Here is a 15191-nt window from a genome sequence, read left to right on the forward strand (position 1 = left end):
AACATTTCTGTTTATTGAAACTATGGTAGCTCAACAAATACAGCTTTAGTAGACCTTTTTACAATAATATGAAAAAAGTCACACAAAAAAATAAGATTTTTAATGTGAAACATTAAATTTTATAGGAATAAATAATTGCAGGATAATCTCTATACACACCAATCTTCTAAATACTATTAAGAACATCTGGTTAAAATGTCATTGAAAAATAATAAGTAAATTTAAAGTTATTCAAACTTACCTAAATGCAGTAAATGAAAAACGTAATTTTGAGAAAACGCCGTTTAAAGTTTTCATTTTACTTATTGTTGCTGGGCGCAACGATTCCAATTTTATTTAAAAAATCACTAAAAAAAATCTCCAAATCAAATAAAACTTTGCATACATGTTCAGTAATAATTAATTTAGGAATTTAAAATTGTCACTTGAAAAATGTCAAAATATTTTATAAAATGGCCTATAGATGGAGGCATATCCCCTTAAAACTTAAGCTGGGCCTTCCTAGGTGTGGAGTGCAGGGAAGCCATTTTCTGCTCGTCCACAGGTAGCAATAGGCCGCTCTCAATAGGCTTCTTCTTTGAGACAAGATGAGAGCGAACTCCGTTACTGCGCCTAAGTAAGAAAACCTACTTTTACTTTTCAAACCTAACCTTAGTATTCTTTAAAATGTAAAAGGGTACTGGTATTGCATTATTCGATTTACCTCGGAAAAAAGTTTTGAACTCTAATAAAAATGTAGAATTTGCTCATGTTTCCCCCCTTTATTAATTATAGTAGGCTATCATGATCCAAATTACGTTACAAGTCGGACACAGTTTTAAGCCATTTTCATTATGAAAGTTGTATATTACATCGATTAACTAAATACCCCCGCCGCAGCAAACCTGCAAATTTCCATTTACCTGTTTAGGTTTTCGATTAAATCAATTTAATAAACATTAGGTTAAACAAGTACCTAGGTCTGCTGCTACAGGGAGGGTAATAAAGTTAGTTGTTTGGTAAAATATGAATAGCTTAGTATAAAATAAATAAGTAGGCAAAGTTTGATCAAAATATATCAATAAACAAGCAAGCTATGACTTATTAGCCCTAAGAATAAATGGGAATTTAAAATTAACAATTTATTGAATGTTCTCTGTTACCAATAACCGTTCAAAAGACTTCAATATACTAAATTATTTGTTTTTTTTTAAGGTCTACAGAGAAATTGAGAAATTTTATGTTTTGAGGGTCAAAAATTAGAAAACCCTATTTTTACCCCATAACACCCCGTTCCCATAGTCCGATCATGCTGGTTCGCTAATTCATTCAAGTTCATCCCGCCCTACACTTTTGAGCCAAATTTCATCAAAATCGAAAAAAAAAATTACTTAAGTTATCGCGTTTACGGATGTATATATCGAAATGAAAAATTATATCGGTCCTGGGTCTAGGTCTTAACGTGCAACCTATGGTAATAGCTACTTCCCTATAGGGAGTAAAATTTAGTTTCTCATGTCTAGTAAGGCTGTTCAACACTTATTTACAGTTATCATTTATTAACGATAACACTTTACATTACCATTACACGTACACTAGACACAGAGGAACTTGAGTTTGATCACAGAAGTTGTCCTGGTCACGTAGAACATAGTTGGTCCAGCTCTTTGACTCGCTCTTCTAGTAGAGTTATCATGTCTGGTTCATGTTTCAGAATCTTGGTTGCCTCTTGTAGTAACTCGGTCACCTCTGTTAGGAGCTCCTGAAAAATAATCTGCATGAGCCATAGTAAGTAATATACTTGGTGTAGTTTGCGAAGAATTTGATCTTAGTAAAACATGAACTTCATAAATAAGATATTCCTAAGGAAAAAGATAAGTTGTAGATTTAAAAGTTATCTTATTTTGTTGGAAAAATACATTTAGTTTGTCTAAGAATATTTGAGTACCCAGATGAATTGACAAACAATGGTATTTTTGCATACCACTATTAAATCCTCTAGTGCACTCTTATAGTCTTCTTATGTCTTCTGAATATTTTTGTATTTTTCTTTAGTACGGTATTCAATAATTTATACAAACCACTTCAGTTTCATAATGCACAGAATCAAAGAGTTGGACACTTTTTATATTTCGGGTTTCCTTGTGACCCGATTATGTTGGGACTTAACTCTACTTTAGTGTACTGTTAGTGTTAATAAAAAACACAATCATGATTAATAATATCACAAACCTGAGCTTTGTCTTTGGTGATAAGGTCTTTCTCAAACTCCGCCTTGACCTTGACGACCTTTATTGCTTGAAGATCGTACAGCAAGGTGCCTCGGAACCTGGTCATTCCTGGATCTAGTTTATCAGCCAAGTCTAGCAAGTCATTGCAAATAGACTCTGCGTAGTCCAGCTGCTCTGATGATAACTCTGTAAAAAGAAATGTGTACATTTGAATGGTGAAAAGCTAGGAATTTCAATTAGTTTTGTTTGAAAAAATCCAACTTGAAGAGAGTGACGTCTTGTGGTTTCAAGACTATTATTTCAAAAGGTATCCAAGCTACTTGTCATGTATTTTTTTTTAGAACCTTCTTACAGAGTTGGGATCACAAGAATTCATGGAGTATATTTTACTCCTGTGCAAAATTATCAGTAGGCCTATGTTAACACGTTCACTGCGGCATACAACAAACAGGTGCTCGCCAATGGCGCCGATGCCCGGGCAAAGCCCCGGCACGTCACCGAATCAGCGATCGCAATTGGCATTCAAATATTTCCATATGAAGAATCACAAAAGAGCAGCAGTGATTGTGATGCGTTGCCGTGAGAGTAGATGTAGTTCACTGAAACTCCCAAAGGAAGCAGCACTGCCTGGATCCGAAACCAGTGTCTTTGTAATGTGGCTCAAAGAGAGAATATTCCCGAAACCGGGACTATTAAAGCATTGCCAGACGGGATTTCACAGGAAAATTTAGTACCAACCTATCAAAATAAAGCTTGCATTCTAAGCTACAGGCTGGCAACAATTATAATGTTCCTCTGGCAACAACGGGGCTCAAAATGAACCAATGTATTGGAAGGGACCCAATGACTGGTAAACCCTTCACGCGCACCCAAGAGTAGTTTCGCATGACGGGTTTCCGCAGTGAACGTGTTAAGAGAAGACAAATATTATTTTCTTAAGAAGTTGTATATTCAAATTCTATGAGTAATTCAATGGTAAGGTTAGATTAGAGTATAGGGCTATTTCATTGGCTTGGTGGAACTGTTTATGTTAGGAGAGGTTGATGAGAGAATGGGTGTCTGTTACTAGGAGTGGTTGAAAAATTCCTCAAGAGTGTAATAGGCTATGCTTTTTCTACTAAAACTGTTTTGATTTGGTCTGTAAATTTTGCTAAGTTTAATTGCTTTTTAAGGAGTTTGGAATTTTATTGTAAATTTTTAACCCCATAGAGAGGACTTGTTTCATATTTTTTTAAATTATGAGTGGTGTATTGAAAAATGTCTTGTCTTCGGGTATTATATGAGTGATTACTAAGAACATTTTGAAACATACCAGGATTTCCATGAACCTTTTTTTAAATTTCAAAAACGTATATCGAAGTTAGAGTTAAAATTTTAAAATTTCGAAACAATTGTCTACATGATGTTTTTTTGGGGCAATTTGCAAGAGTTCTGATAATTGACTTTTGTTTTTTAAAAACTTTGTGGACATCTGTGTCCGTCCCCCATAATGTAATACCATAGCTTAAAATAGAGTACACATAAGCATGATAAACATTTTTACATACTTCCAAGGAGGTAACCTGAATTAAAACACTTAAAGCATATCTTGTTGGACTTTTGTTGGAAGTTTTTTGTTTAGAAAATGAATTTGCTCTGTCCATTGTAGTTTACTATCCAAATATATTCTTAAAAACTTTACTACATTTGTGGGCGAGGTATAGTAGTTTCTGTTCCAGTGGTTGAATTTCTCAATTTGAAAATTAAAACACTAGTTTTATCTTCATTCAAAAGTAAGCCATTTTTTAAAAACCAATTTGCTATTCCTCCAATTGTTTCTTTGACATAATTATGTAACATTTTAACAGTACTTCGTCGGATGAGAGCTGTTGTATCATCTGCATAAAGGGTAAAGTTACAGATTTGACTTGAAAAAAGAAAAGGTAAATCATTAATATATGTGAGGAATAAGAGAGGACCTAGGATTGAACCTTGCGGAACTCCATAGTTATTATTTGCCCAAGAAGATATTTGTTCCCAGAGGCGGTTTTAATTACTGTTCTTTGTTTTCTATTGTTTGAGTAAGATTTCAAAAGTTCAATTATTTGTCCATGAAAACCAATTGCTGTAAGTTTTTCAATAAGAATTTTGTGATTAACACAGATTTGTCGATTTTGACATGCATGGTAGTCACCAAAAAACCACGATTCTACAAAGTGACTGTGGAAGCCTATCCAGGATGGAATGGTACATTTAAAAAAATCACACTAGACACCACAGTACATCAGATTTCTATAGAATACATTCACAAAACTTAAAGACATAATTAAACAATGCTTCAACAATACATTTAAATACTTCACCATAATATCTACCGCAATTACATTTAATTAATTGTACACAAGTAAACACTACGATTATACATCAACACATCTAACACCACCAAAATATAAACATTCTCCACATAATGGTGATTTGTACATACTTAAATAACTTACCATTACAATATTGTTTGGTCATAATGTATCCGATTGTTCTGGAAGAAAAATCATACTTTAAATTGATCTGTAGATTTTGACCAGACAAAACAACCAAACATGAGTTGTGCTTGTGCACTTTTAACCACCAGGAATTTAAATACATTAGGTTGGACGAGTACTTAAGTTTGCAGATTTGACAAATCAAACTTGTTTCAAACTTGAATCAAGTATTTTTTGCTATCTGGGTTAGGTTTGCTGCTAAAAAAAAAGAAAAATAATAAGGCATGTTTTTTGGTAGAATTTTAGTGTAGGTTAGGATGAAAAAACCAATTTGACAATTTCACCAAACTATATCCATAAACAAGCAAACTACAACAGTTTACTTATCCTCCGTAAAAATAGCATGGAAATTTTTTATTTACAATTTTTTTAACTTTCTCAGTAATCTTTAAACTCTACACCTCAAGATACTAATTTATTTGTTTTAGAGCTACATATTCAAAATGGAATAGGGAAAACTTTTTGAGATAAAATAAGTATAGAATTACACTAAATGATATTCAAAATATAAAAGAACCATTTTTATTGAATTCTTAAACACATCAAACTAAGCAGAATATTTACTAACAAACTTAATAATAATAAATCAGCTGATGTATTAATTACTTATACATTTAACTATCTAACACTTTTCCCCTCTTTCTTTTTACACGGATTCAACAGCTCCCATTCTTTGTCTCATCTGGTCCGCATGTTTCCTTTTTATAACACCTCCACAAAGTACATCATATGAGTACAGTCCATTTTTATTTTACACCATTCCAGATGACCAACCATTTCTATGTTCATTCTTAATCCACACATCTTCTCCCTCTTCAAAAGTTCGAACTTTTTTGTTGTCCCTCCCTTGTTCTTTCCAAAGCTTCATCTCCATCTTTTTCCTAAGATTAGGTTTCATATTGTCAAAAATTGTTGGTAGTCTACGACCGAGAAACAATTCTGCAGGAGCCCTACCAGTTGTTTTCTGAGGCGAGTTTCTGTAGCTAAAAAGAACATTTTGAAGAGCTAGCATTCCATCTCCAACATCCTGCTTTGTTGTGTAGAACCGTCTTTTCAAAGTACGAATTAGTCTTTCCACAAGTCCATTACTTTTAGGATGGTAAGGAGTTGTTTTTATGTGGTTGATAGAATTTTTCTCAAAAAATGTTTCCATTTCCTTTGATACAAATTGAGGTCCATTGTCTGTCACAATTTCACTTGGTATTCCATATCGACTAAACCAAGATCTCAATCGTTGAATGATTGTTGAAGAGTTTGTTGTCTTGAGACAGTCCACTTCTGCCCACTTTGACAAAGCATCAATACCTACCAACCACATAGATCCGTTGACTGGCCCTGCCAGATCAATGTGTACCCTTTCCCAAACTCTATCAGGTATATTCCAAGGATATAATGGTACTTCTTCCACATTATCTCGATTCTCTTGACAAGATGTGCACCTCTTGATATAAACTTCTATATCTTTATCCATGTTGGGCCACCATACATAGTGTCGTGCTACAGACCTCATTGATACAATACCAGGATGTCCTGTGTGCAATATCTTCAGAACATCAGTTCTCATGCATTCTGGAACTACAATTCTTCCAAACCACAATAATATGTCATCTTCAACACTCAATTCATCTTTCCTCTGTTTGTATGACTTCAACATTTCAGGAACAACAGGGGGCCATGTATTTCTCAATACAAAGTTTTTTGCCATTTTAATTTCTTTATCTGTAAATGAATTTTGTTTCAAGAGGTCATAAGACATGATAGAGTTAACCTTATCAACATTCAAAAAGCCAATGTGAGCCTCCTCAGGTTGATCTTCTTCAATCGGAAGTCTTGATAGAACATCAGCACACACATTATCTTCTCCTTTTCTGTACTCTATATCATAGTTGTATTGATTCAACTGGAGAGCCCACCTCACTAAACGGCTATTTACAACTTTTGGAAGATCTCGCATATTTCCAAATATCCGTTGTAGAGGTTTGTGGTCGGTTACTAAAGTAAACTTCCGACCATATACATATTGATGAAATTTCCTGAGTCCAAACATAATAGCTAGCGCTTCTCTGTCGATATTTGAATATTGTTTTTCAGCGGGCAATAGTGTACGACTGGCAAAAGCAATTGGTCTTTCTAATCCATCTTCATATCTGTGCATTAGTACACTTCCCAATCCATTTTCTGATGCATCACAGACCATTTCTTCGTATGGCACTACTGTGTCTTTACTTGATAGAATTTCTTTTACTCTTTTAAATGTCCCCTCTTCTTGTTCGGACCATTTCCATTGCGATTTAGTCCCAGTCAGCTTATGGAGATCACTGCAAATGGCATGAAGTCCCGGAATAAATCGTTCATAGTAGTTAATAGAACCTAAAAATGATCGGAGTTCCTTGACATTAGTAGGTGACCGTGCTTCTCGAATGGCTTTTATTTTTTCTTCAGTAGGATGTATTCCATTCCGGTCGATTGTATGTCCCAAGTAAGTCACCGACTCTTCAAAAAATTTGCATTTACTAGACTTTGCTTTTATACCAGCTTCTTTCATTCGTTTCAAAACTTCTCTCAAATTTCGTAAATGCTCGTTCTTATTCCTTCCAGTTATTATAATATCGTCCAGAAGAACTCCAACCTGTGGTATCCCAGCTAAGAGTCTTTCCATATATCTTTGGAAAATACCTGGACTAGATGATATCCCAAAAGGTAAACGTTTGTATTTATAGTAACCACTATGCGTTGCTATTACTAAATACTTTCGGTGTTCTTCTGCAACCTCCATTTGTAGGTATGCATCTCGTAGGTCTATCTTGGAAAACTCTTGTCCGCCTGCAACTTTGTTTGTTAGTTCCTCAAATGTCGGAATAATTGCATTTTCTGGGACCAAATTTTGATTCAAAGTGACTCGGAAATCTCCACAAATTCTTATTGAACCATCATTCTTCTCTACATTAACTGTTGGGGTAGCCCAGGGAATAGGTGTAGCAGCAGGATCTACCTCTTCAATGATATCCTCATTTACAAGTCTTGTAAGTTCATTTTCAATTCGTTTTTTCAAGGGAAACGGAACCCTGCGCGCTGAAAAATGTTGAGGGTTTGCATCTTCTCGAACGTGAATTCGTGCTTTATAACCCTTGATTTTCCCATGCCCTTCAGAGAACACATCTTCAAATTCTTTTAGTACTTCCTTAACCCTCACATCATCCATCTTATATTGATTATGATTCTGCTTACATTTTACTTTATACTAATAGTAACATCAGGAGGGAGGTTCATATTAAAGGCTAATATCCATGGTAAACCAAACAGCGGTTTCTCATTTCCATTTACTACTGCTACTTTTAATCTACGTTTCTCATCACCTACTGTAACATTGACATAACATTCACCAAGTATAACTAAAATATTGTTTCCATATGCCACATATTTTGAATTAGTCTTATCAAGTCTTGGTGAACCAATTTTCTCCCAAAGAGGCTTACCTATCATTGAGGCCCAAGCTCCAGAGTCAAATTCCATGTTTGTAGCTACCTTATTTAACTTTAAATGAATACGTGCTTTACAAATATGTCTTCTTTCCTTTTTAACATCGTTTATCCTCATGTCATGTGAGTCCGATTCAGATTCTTCATCTTCTGACTTTTCATGCAAATTATTCACTCGTTTTTGCCGACATACCTTTGCAAAATGCCCTATTTTTTTACAATTCAAACACTTTTGTTGATAGGCTGGACATTTACCAAATTCATGCTTTGTTCCACATCTACTACATGGATGATTTGTCTTTTCATTGTATTTCACTTCTCTTTTAAACTCCTTATTGTTTCTTCTTACTTGTGATACTTCCAACTCTTTATCATTATTCTTGAATATCTCATGACGAGCTCTTTCCATTGAAGTGGCCAGTTCAAAAACATCTTCAGATGTTAACTTGTCACCATTTTCTTTTACCCCATCAGGCCATCGTTGTCTAATTTCTACTTCAAACTCTGGAAAATTTATACCTCCAGCAAATCTGTCTCTTATTCTTTCATCAAACTTGTTCTCATACTTACAAAAATCTGCTAAATTTTTCAAACGTATTACAAATTCTGAAAGACTTTCACTATTTTCTCTGATACTTTTATCAAATTCCATTCTAGCTGAAAATAAAGTTTTACTAGCTTTGTATACTGACCTGAAACCATTAACTAGTTCTGCCCACGTAGCCTGATGTACTTTTAAAGGCAGCAGAAAGTTTGAAACTTTTCTTAATGGTGCAGGACCCACATAGGCAAGCAAAAGATCCCTTCGAGCATCCTCTGCTCTCTGAGAATCTTCTCCCAATCCTTTTACCTTGCATAACAATAGAAAATGTGCTTCATAATCATCCCACCTACTAGACTCATCATAGCTTTGACATTTGAACTTCTCTATCTTTGATTGCAATGCGTCTTCTTTAGTTTCATACTCATCTTCTTCATTGAAATAACTATTTCTTCTTTTGGTTCGTTTACTCATCGTCGCCAATATAAAATTACACTAAATGATATTCAAAATATAAAAGAACCATTTTTATTGAATTCTTAAACACATCAAACTAAGCAGAATATTTACTAACAAACTTAATAATAATAAATCAGCTGATGTATTAATTACTTATACATTTAACTATCCTAAGAAAAATCTATTTTCTCTCCATAAAACGCGGTTCACATAGTCCGATCGTGCTGGTTTGTGAACTTGTTCAAATAAATAAAGGTATACACGTTTGTACCCAAGTCCATTAAAATAGCATAATTTTTACTCCAGTAACGGTTGGTAGTTATGCTAATAATGTACACACACACATATATTAACATGCCCTCAGGCATTATGGCATTATTATGGAGGCATTATATGGTGCCTTTGGAGACTTATAAAATAATGAAAAAAAGTAAATCGGTCCGGGTGCAGGTCTTACCATGAAACATAGGTACGTAAAAGCTTATTCCCTATATGGGAAATTTGCTAAAAACAAAAACCTAACAGGTATGACTTATTTTTCATTGATACATTTTAGTATTCATGTTTTTAGTATCATTATTAGATTTTTAAGGTTGCTTGTAAATCCCAGTGTCATATTCCTGCCATTGAAAACCATAATTTGGTTAGCAGTAAAGCTGCGTAAGCTCCACCAAACGAACACATATAAGGATACATTTGCTTCTGATATGAACAACATCGTTCCACCAAGGGTTCTCTTAAGAGTGTGAGTTATCAGGATTCCCAGGCCTAGGTAGACACATATTTCTGCTTCATGAACTCAAAAGTGGTGGGGGAATAAACCTTCCGAGCAAACAAAGGATACTACTAAAGCTCTTTTACACTATCGTTGTATATCTAAAATTATGGAGAGTCAGATTATGAACTATTAATTTTTTCACACATACACTTGTGGGATTTTTTGTATTTTAAGATAATACGCTAGACATTTTTCAGAAATCGTTGATCTGTTGTTAGAAGTCATAAAAAATAATAGTTCAAGATGAAACACAAAGTATTAAAACTTTTAGCTAATTCTGACCCCAAGACCCCAAGTAAAAACATATTGTATTGTGTCCCAAGGAACCAAAGTTCCTTATTGAGTAAACTGCACATCAAATAAAAGAAATAACTAACTCTAATATAAGCATTACTGGTAAACTTACCCGAAAGGTGAACTCCATAAAGCTGAATGAGAGCATGTTTTGCTTGAATAATGTGACAGTTTGTTGGGTGCAACACTGATCCCTCGTCTTTCAAATATTTATTCACAAGAGCTTCAAGAATTGGAATGGTTTTGCCCGTGTTTTCTAGTTCCCTCTTCAGAGCTTCATTGCCGAAAGCCATTTGCTTGGTGTTAATCAAATGTGAACACTTGTGACATTTCCATCTTGAGCTGGGGTCTAGAGGATCTTCGCACAACATGTATCCTTTACACTTTGAACACAAGATGCAGCTGATGAAAGTGTTAAACTCTGTGGGATCAACACATCTTTCACAGTCACAGTCGAAACACTTTGAAATCTTTAGATGTTGTCTTCTCTCCTGGGTGCTCCACAAAGTTTGTGTGTAAGTCGCATTGATTATCTCACCTTTTTTTATGTCGGTCGTTGCCATGACCACCATCGTAAAGTCATCTCCTACGAAGAAATGTTTAGTGTTGGGTTTGCAACTGTGAGACATCATCGCTGCTTTCGGGTACAACCCTCTTATCCTGATATTTCCTTTGTCTCTCCTTATTTCAAACGAGTTAGTATCCAACACTGCAGCCACCTTCAATATTGTCTCCTCATTGTATTGAGTCAAACCTAGAGCTTTATGTAAATACCCTACAATATTGATCCTGAAAACATTGTAAAGAGTTGTGTTTATCAACACTTCCAAATTTGATTCTAAAGAAAGCAATTCATTGAGTTTTTCAGGCGGAAGAAGGAAACACCTAAGAGGCACAATAGCACAGTACGCTGGAACCTTTTGTTCTTCCTCTTGGTATTTGATCACAGTTTTGTGCTTACTCTTTGCTAAAACTGCACATTCTGCTTGGTGCACAGGACTCTTTTCACATTTTGGGGAACACAAAGGCCAATTACACTTTCTGCAGTAGTAGAAACTTTTGAGCATTTCATCGTCGACGGAAGAGCCGGTTAGTTTGCAATGGCAGCCGAGACATTGAGCGAATGCTAGGACTTTGGGGCCACACACCAATGGCGACTCTTTGAGAATAACTTCTCCTGCTGTTATGTTCCTTAGAGCAACCATGTGTCGGCCCAGTTTGCTGGATGTGGCGACCTCGAAGCATTTACATTCGTTCTTGTGTGTCTTCCAGTGCTGCTTCTGGTGGTTCTTGTTGCAGTAGTTCACTGATTTACAAACAGCACAGCGTTGACTCGCTGGCTTGCTACAGACTGCACATGAACCAGCCATGCTTGTGTATTAACTGAAACAAATGTTCAAGTCAGTACTTGAATAATACTGAAGAGGACATGTGGATGAGTTTTTGTCCCTATTTATAGGTACCAGAAGATATGACATTCTTCTATTTTTGTGTCATGTACTACAAATTTTTTTAAAATCTCAATGGTTTTAGTATATTTTTTTTACTTTTTAGAATGTTATAAACCAAACGTTAAGAGGTCAGGTTTCATAATAGTTTTACAAAAGAACTAGAGCTCGCCCCGTGGTTGAAAACTCGACAAAAAAGTATGTGTTGTGCAAACTTCTCTATTTTCACCCCACGCTATAAATAAAACATGTGATTGGAGTTTCTTCCATTTGGTTTGATTTTCTGTTTATATTTTGTTGTTATTTCGTCTCCAAAATGGCTACCCATAAAGCCCATTTTAATTATTTTTTTATTTCAAATTCTTTTTTTTTGCATATTTTTGAGCCTATTTCAATTTGAAAAAGAGATTCTGCACATATACAGGCAAATATCTTCTAACTGTATGCGTAGATTTTTCCTGCGATGCACAGCAGTTGAGGAAAAGGTTTTCAATAAACATGCTTGTCTATTAAGATATAGAATTAGTCCCATGTTAAATATCCGTAAGAAAATTTGAATTTCATTTTTGACCCAATTAACATAAATACTGTATTCACAAAATACAAATAAAACCTGCACATATAGGACTGATAACCTTTCTTTTGGTACAACCCGATTGTAAATCGGTCCAGTACTATGATCAGGGTGACTATCGTAAGCTTAAAAATTTGGCCCCCTGTTAAATCTCCATAAGAAAGGTTTGATTTCTATTTTTGACCCAATTAACATAAACATTTTCAAAATACAAATAAAACTTGCACATATAGGACCAATAACATTTCTTTTGGTACAACCTGCGTGTAATTCGGTCCAGTTAGTATGGTCAGGCTAGCTGTCATAAGTTTTGCAAAGGTTTTTTAATATATAAGATGTTCCAAATCCTGGTCCATTCTAACATGTAGTACCTTTATTTAATTCATTTTTGAAATTACATTGGCAGCTTAACCTATGAGAGGGCCTTAACAGTTTCGGTATATGGTAATTTTCATCTAACCGTGTCTATCATTCCATACCCAGGGAATCATGAAGGAGTTCACTGCCATATAAAAATGAAACATAAATATCTCTTTAATATCAATAATAAGCATGTTTTGCAATTAATAATTGAGATCATGAAGATTCACAGGGAAATCAACACCTGAATCCAACATCCTACTTTATATTGTGGATACTCTTAAAAAAAGTAAAAGGACTCAATTTGTTATGAGGAAGTTGGAAAAAATGTGTTCCAGTAATGCAACTTTTTATTTGAATGATTTTGGGCAAAACAACAAATAAAATATAACACCATCAAGTGGTAAGAGATGATTATATATTGCTTTTCACTGCTAACCTGAGATTTTGATTAGACTATAATAATTAATTGTAACCATAGTAAAAAAAATTATCTAACAGCTTACAGTAAAAAAAATTCAAAAAGTTTAAGGTAAACTCCAAACAAAACATTTTCAAATAAACTAGCCTCAATTTCATGACAGAACACTATACAGTATAATATGGTTGAGCACCAACCCAATAGATTGAAGCAGGGTACCCTTTACTACTCTAACAACATCCTAAGGTCTTCTATATGCATCATCCATAAATAAAGTTAGTAGGCCTACATCTATTTTAATCTGTGTCGAAGAAGAGAAGTATTTGATTTGTGCTGGTGTAAATGTAAAATAAGTAAAAATACATATTTTATAAAATTTCCTGTAGGTACTAGTCTTATATACATTTTTTAAAGCGATTTGATTCAATATATATGTACCAGTTGTGAATTTTTTATTGTATTCTATATTGGGGAGCAAACACGGTTTAAATAATCATGTAAACAAAAATGGTAAATATAAAAAATTATCACACTGTTTAGAAAATATTCAATCGAAATTATATAATTTAAAACCAGTTTAATTTTGTATCAAAATGAAGTAAATTTCTGGGTGGTAATCTATACTATTATAAAAAAGAGGTGGTTGCTGTATGTGTGTATGTGTGTATGGGAAAAGTAAACTCGAAAAATACTGGTCGGATTGGGCTGAAATTTGGCATGATGATAGCTCACATTCCCGATTAACATATAGGCATATTCTTATTTCAAAAATCCTTTCGGGCTCCGCCCCAGTGGCTCTGGAGTTTCCCATGTTAACCTTATGAGAAATGGAATTATTGAATCTTAACAGCTGTTTCAATTAAACAAGTTGGTTCTGTTCTATGATGTTCAATAGCATTAAAGTTACAAGGATTACCAACAGGGTGCAGCACCATTATTTCTTTTACATTTATGACAACAGCTAATTTGCAACCAAAAGGTGAGTGAGCGTAGCGAACGAACTTCAACCTGGAGGCGAGTTAGCGTAGCGAACGAGCTAACCTGAGGGCAAGTGAGCGCAGCGAACGAGCTCCAACCTAAAGGTGAGTGAGCGTAGCGAACGAGCTCCAACCTAAAGGTGAGTGAGCGTAGCGAACGAGCTCCAACCTAAAGGTGAGTGAGCGTAGCGAACAAACTTCAACCAGGACGTGATTGAGCCATGCGAACGAGATAATCTTGAAAATTAAGAAGTTAAACGGGGCAAAGCCCGCGGGTTACAGCTAGTCTAGTTTAAAATTAAGTGTTTTCTAATTAAAAATTTTTAGCAATAAGCTAAACATAAAAAAACATAAGCTACTATGCAATAAACGTTTTTAAACGACTGGACAAACCTGAACAAAGTACAAACGATATCCTGGACAAATAAAAAACACATACAAACAACAAATTGCAATTCACCTACCTTTTCTAAACTAAAAGTGACTCATACCAAGCGAGCCTGAGCAAAGTCCAACATGAGGTTAGAATGTCGGGGTGACCAGACTAAATTCTGAATACACTGGGTATATTTAGCCTGGCACGGATTTCTCAACAGCTGATCCCTGGGCAGGAAATAAATTTTAGCCATTTGGGAACAATAAAACAATATATGCATTGGGAACAAAAGATATAGGTCAATTAATCAATGGGGTTTCCATTAATGTCTCTTTGAGTGACTGGGCCAAGTTAAATATCACAACAGGTTATTGTTGACTGGAAGTTCATTTGTGAGTTGTAGTTGACTTTGCAGAGATTAATCACATACCTCCACTATCAGCAACCAATGTTGTTCAGGTGAAAAGATTTGAAAACTACTTACTTATTTTGGGATGTAAACACCTTTTGTGCTTTGCTTTACACTTTGCTTTTTTCTCCAAATCAAGCTGTGTGTACTTTAAAATAAATAAATGAATAAATAAACGTAATGCAGAGAAATATTTGTTGAAACTTCATACATTGATTCCAATAAGAGTTTTACCGATTAACAACTCCTTTTAATAAATAAATATAATTCAAACTATACACCATTACACAAGGACAACTACACAAGGTACAAGGGGACAAGAAAAAAAAATCATCAGAAGTAATAA

At 34.6% G+C, this 15191-nt stretch overlaps 1 protein-coding gene across 3 annotated transcripts; it reads right to left on the reverse strand.

Moving 5' to 3' along the window:
• Positions 1 to 130: 130 nt before the first annotated feature.
• Positions 131 to 14614, reverse strand: LOC128990051 (SET domain-containing protein SmydA-8-like). Of its 3 annotated transcripts, none has more exons than XR_008490482.1 (5): positions 14525 to 14614; positions 10393 to 11663; positions 2212 to 2396; positions 1562 to 1741; positions 131 to 612 (listed from the first exon to the last, which is right to left on the reverse strand). XR_008490482.1 is itself a non-coding variant. In XM_054412278.1 (5 exons), exons 2-4 carry the CDS (start codon positions 11648 to 11650, stop codon positions 1619 to 1621), a joined length of 1566 nt encoding a protein of 521 aa, XP_054268253.1. In that variant the 5' UTR covers positions 11651 to 11663; positions 14525 to 14614; the 3' UTR covers positions 131 to 612; positions 1574 to 1618. The 3 variants fall into 3 exon arrangements, 1 of the variants encoding a protein (XP_054268253.1); XR_008490483.1 differs by lacking the exon at positions 14525 to 14614 and adding an exon at positions 14454 to 14478; XM_054412278.1 differs by having other exon boundaries at positions 1574 to 1741.
• Positions 14615 to 15191: the final 577 nt, after the last annotated feature.

This window comes from Macrosteles quadrilineatus, unplaced genomic scaffold (assembly GCF_028750875.1).
Source record: "Macrosteles quadrilineatus isolate MER2022 unplaced genomic scaffold, UCM_ALF_1.0 Scaffold_3__2_contigs__length_128488019, whole genome shotgun sequence".
NCBI lineage: Eukaryota > Metazoa > Arthropoda > Insecta > Hemiptera > Cicadellidae > Macrosteles > Macrosteles quadrilineatus.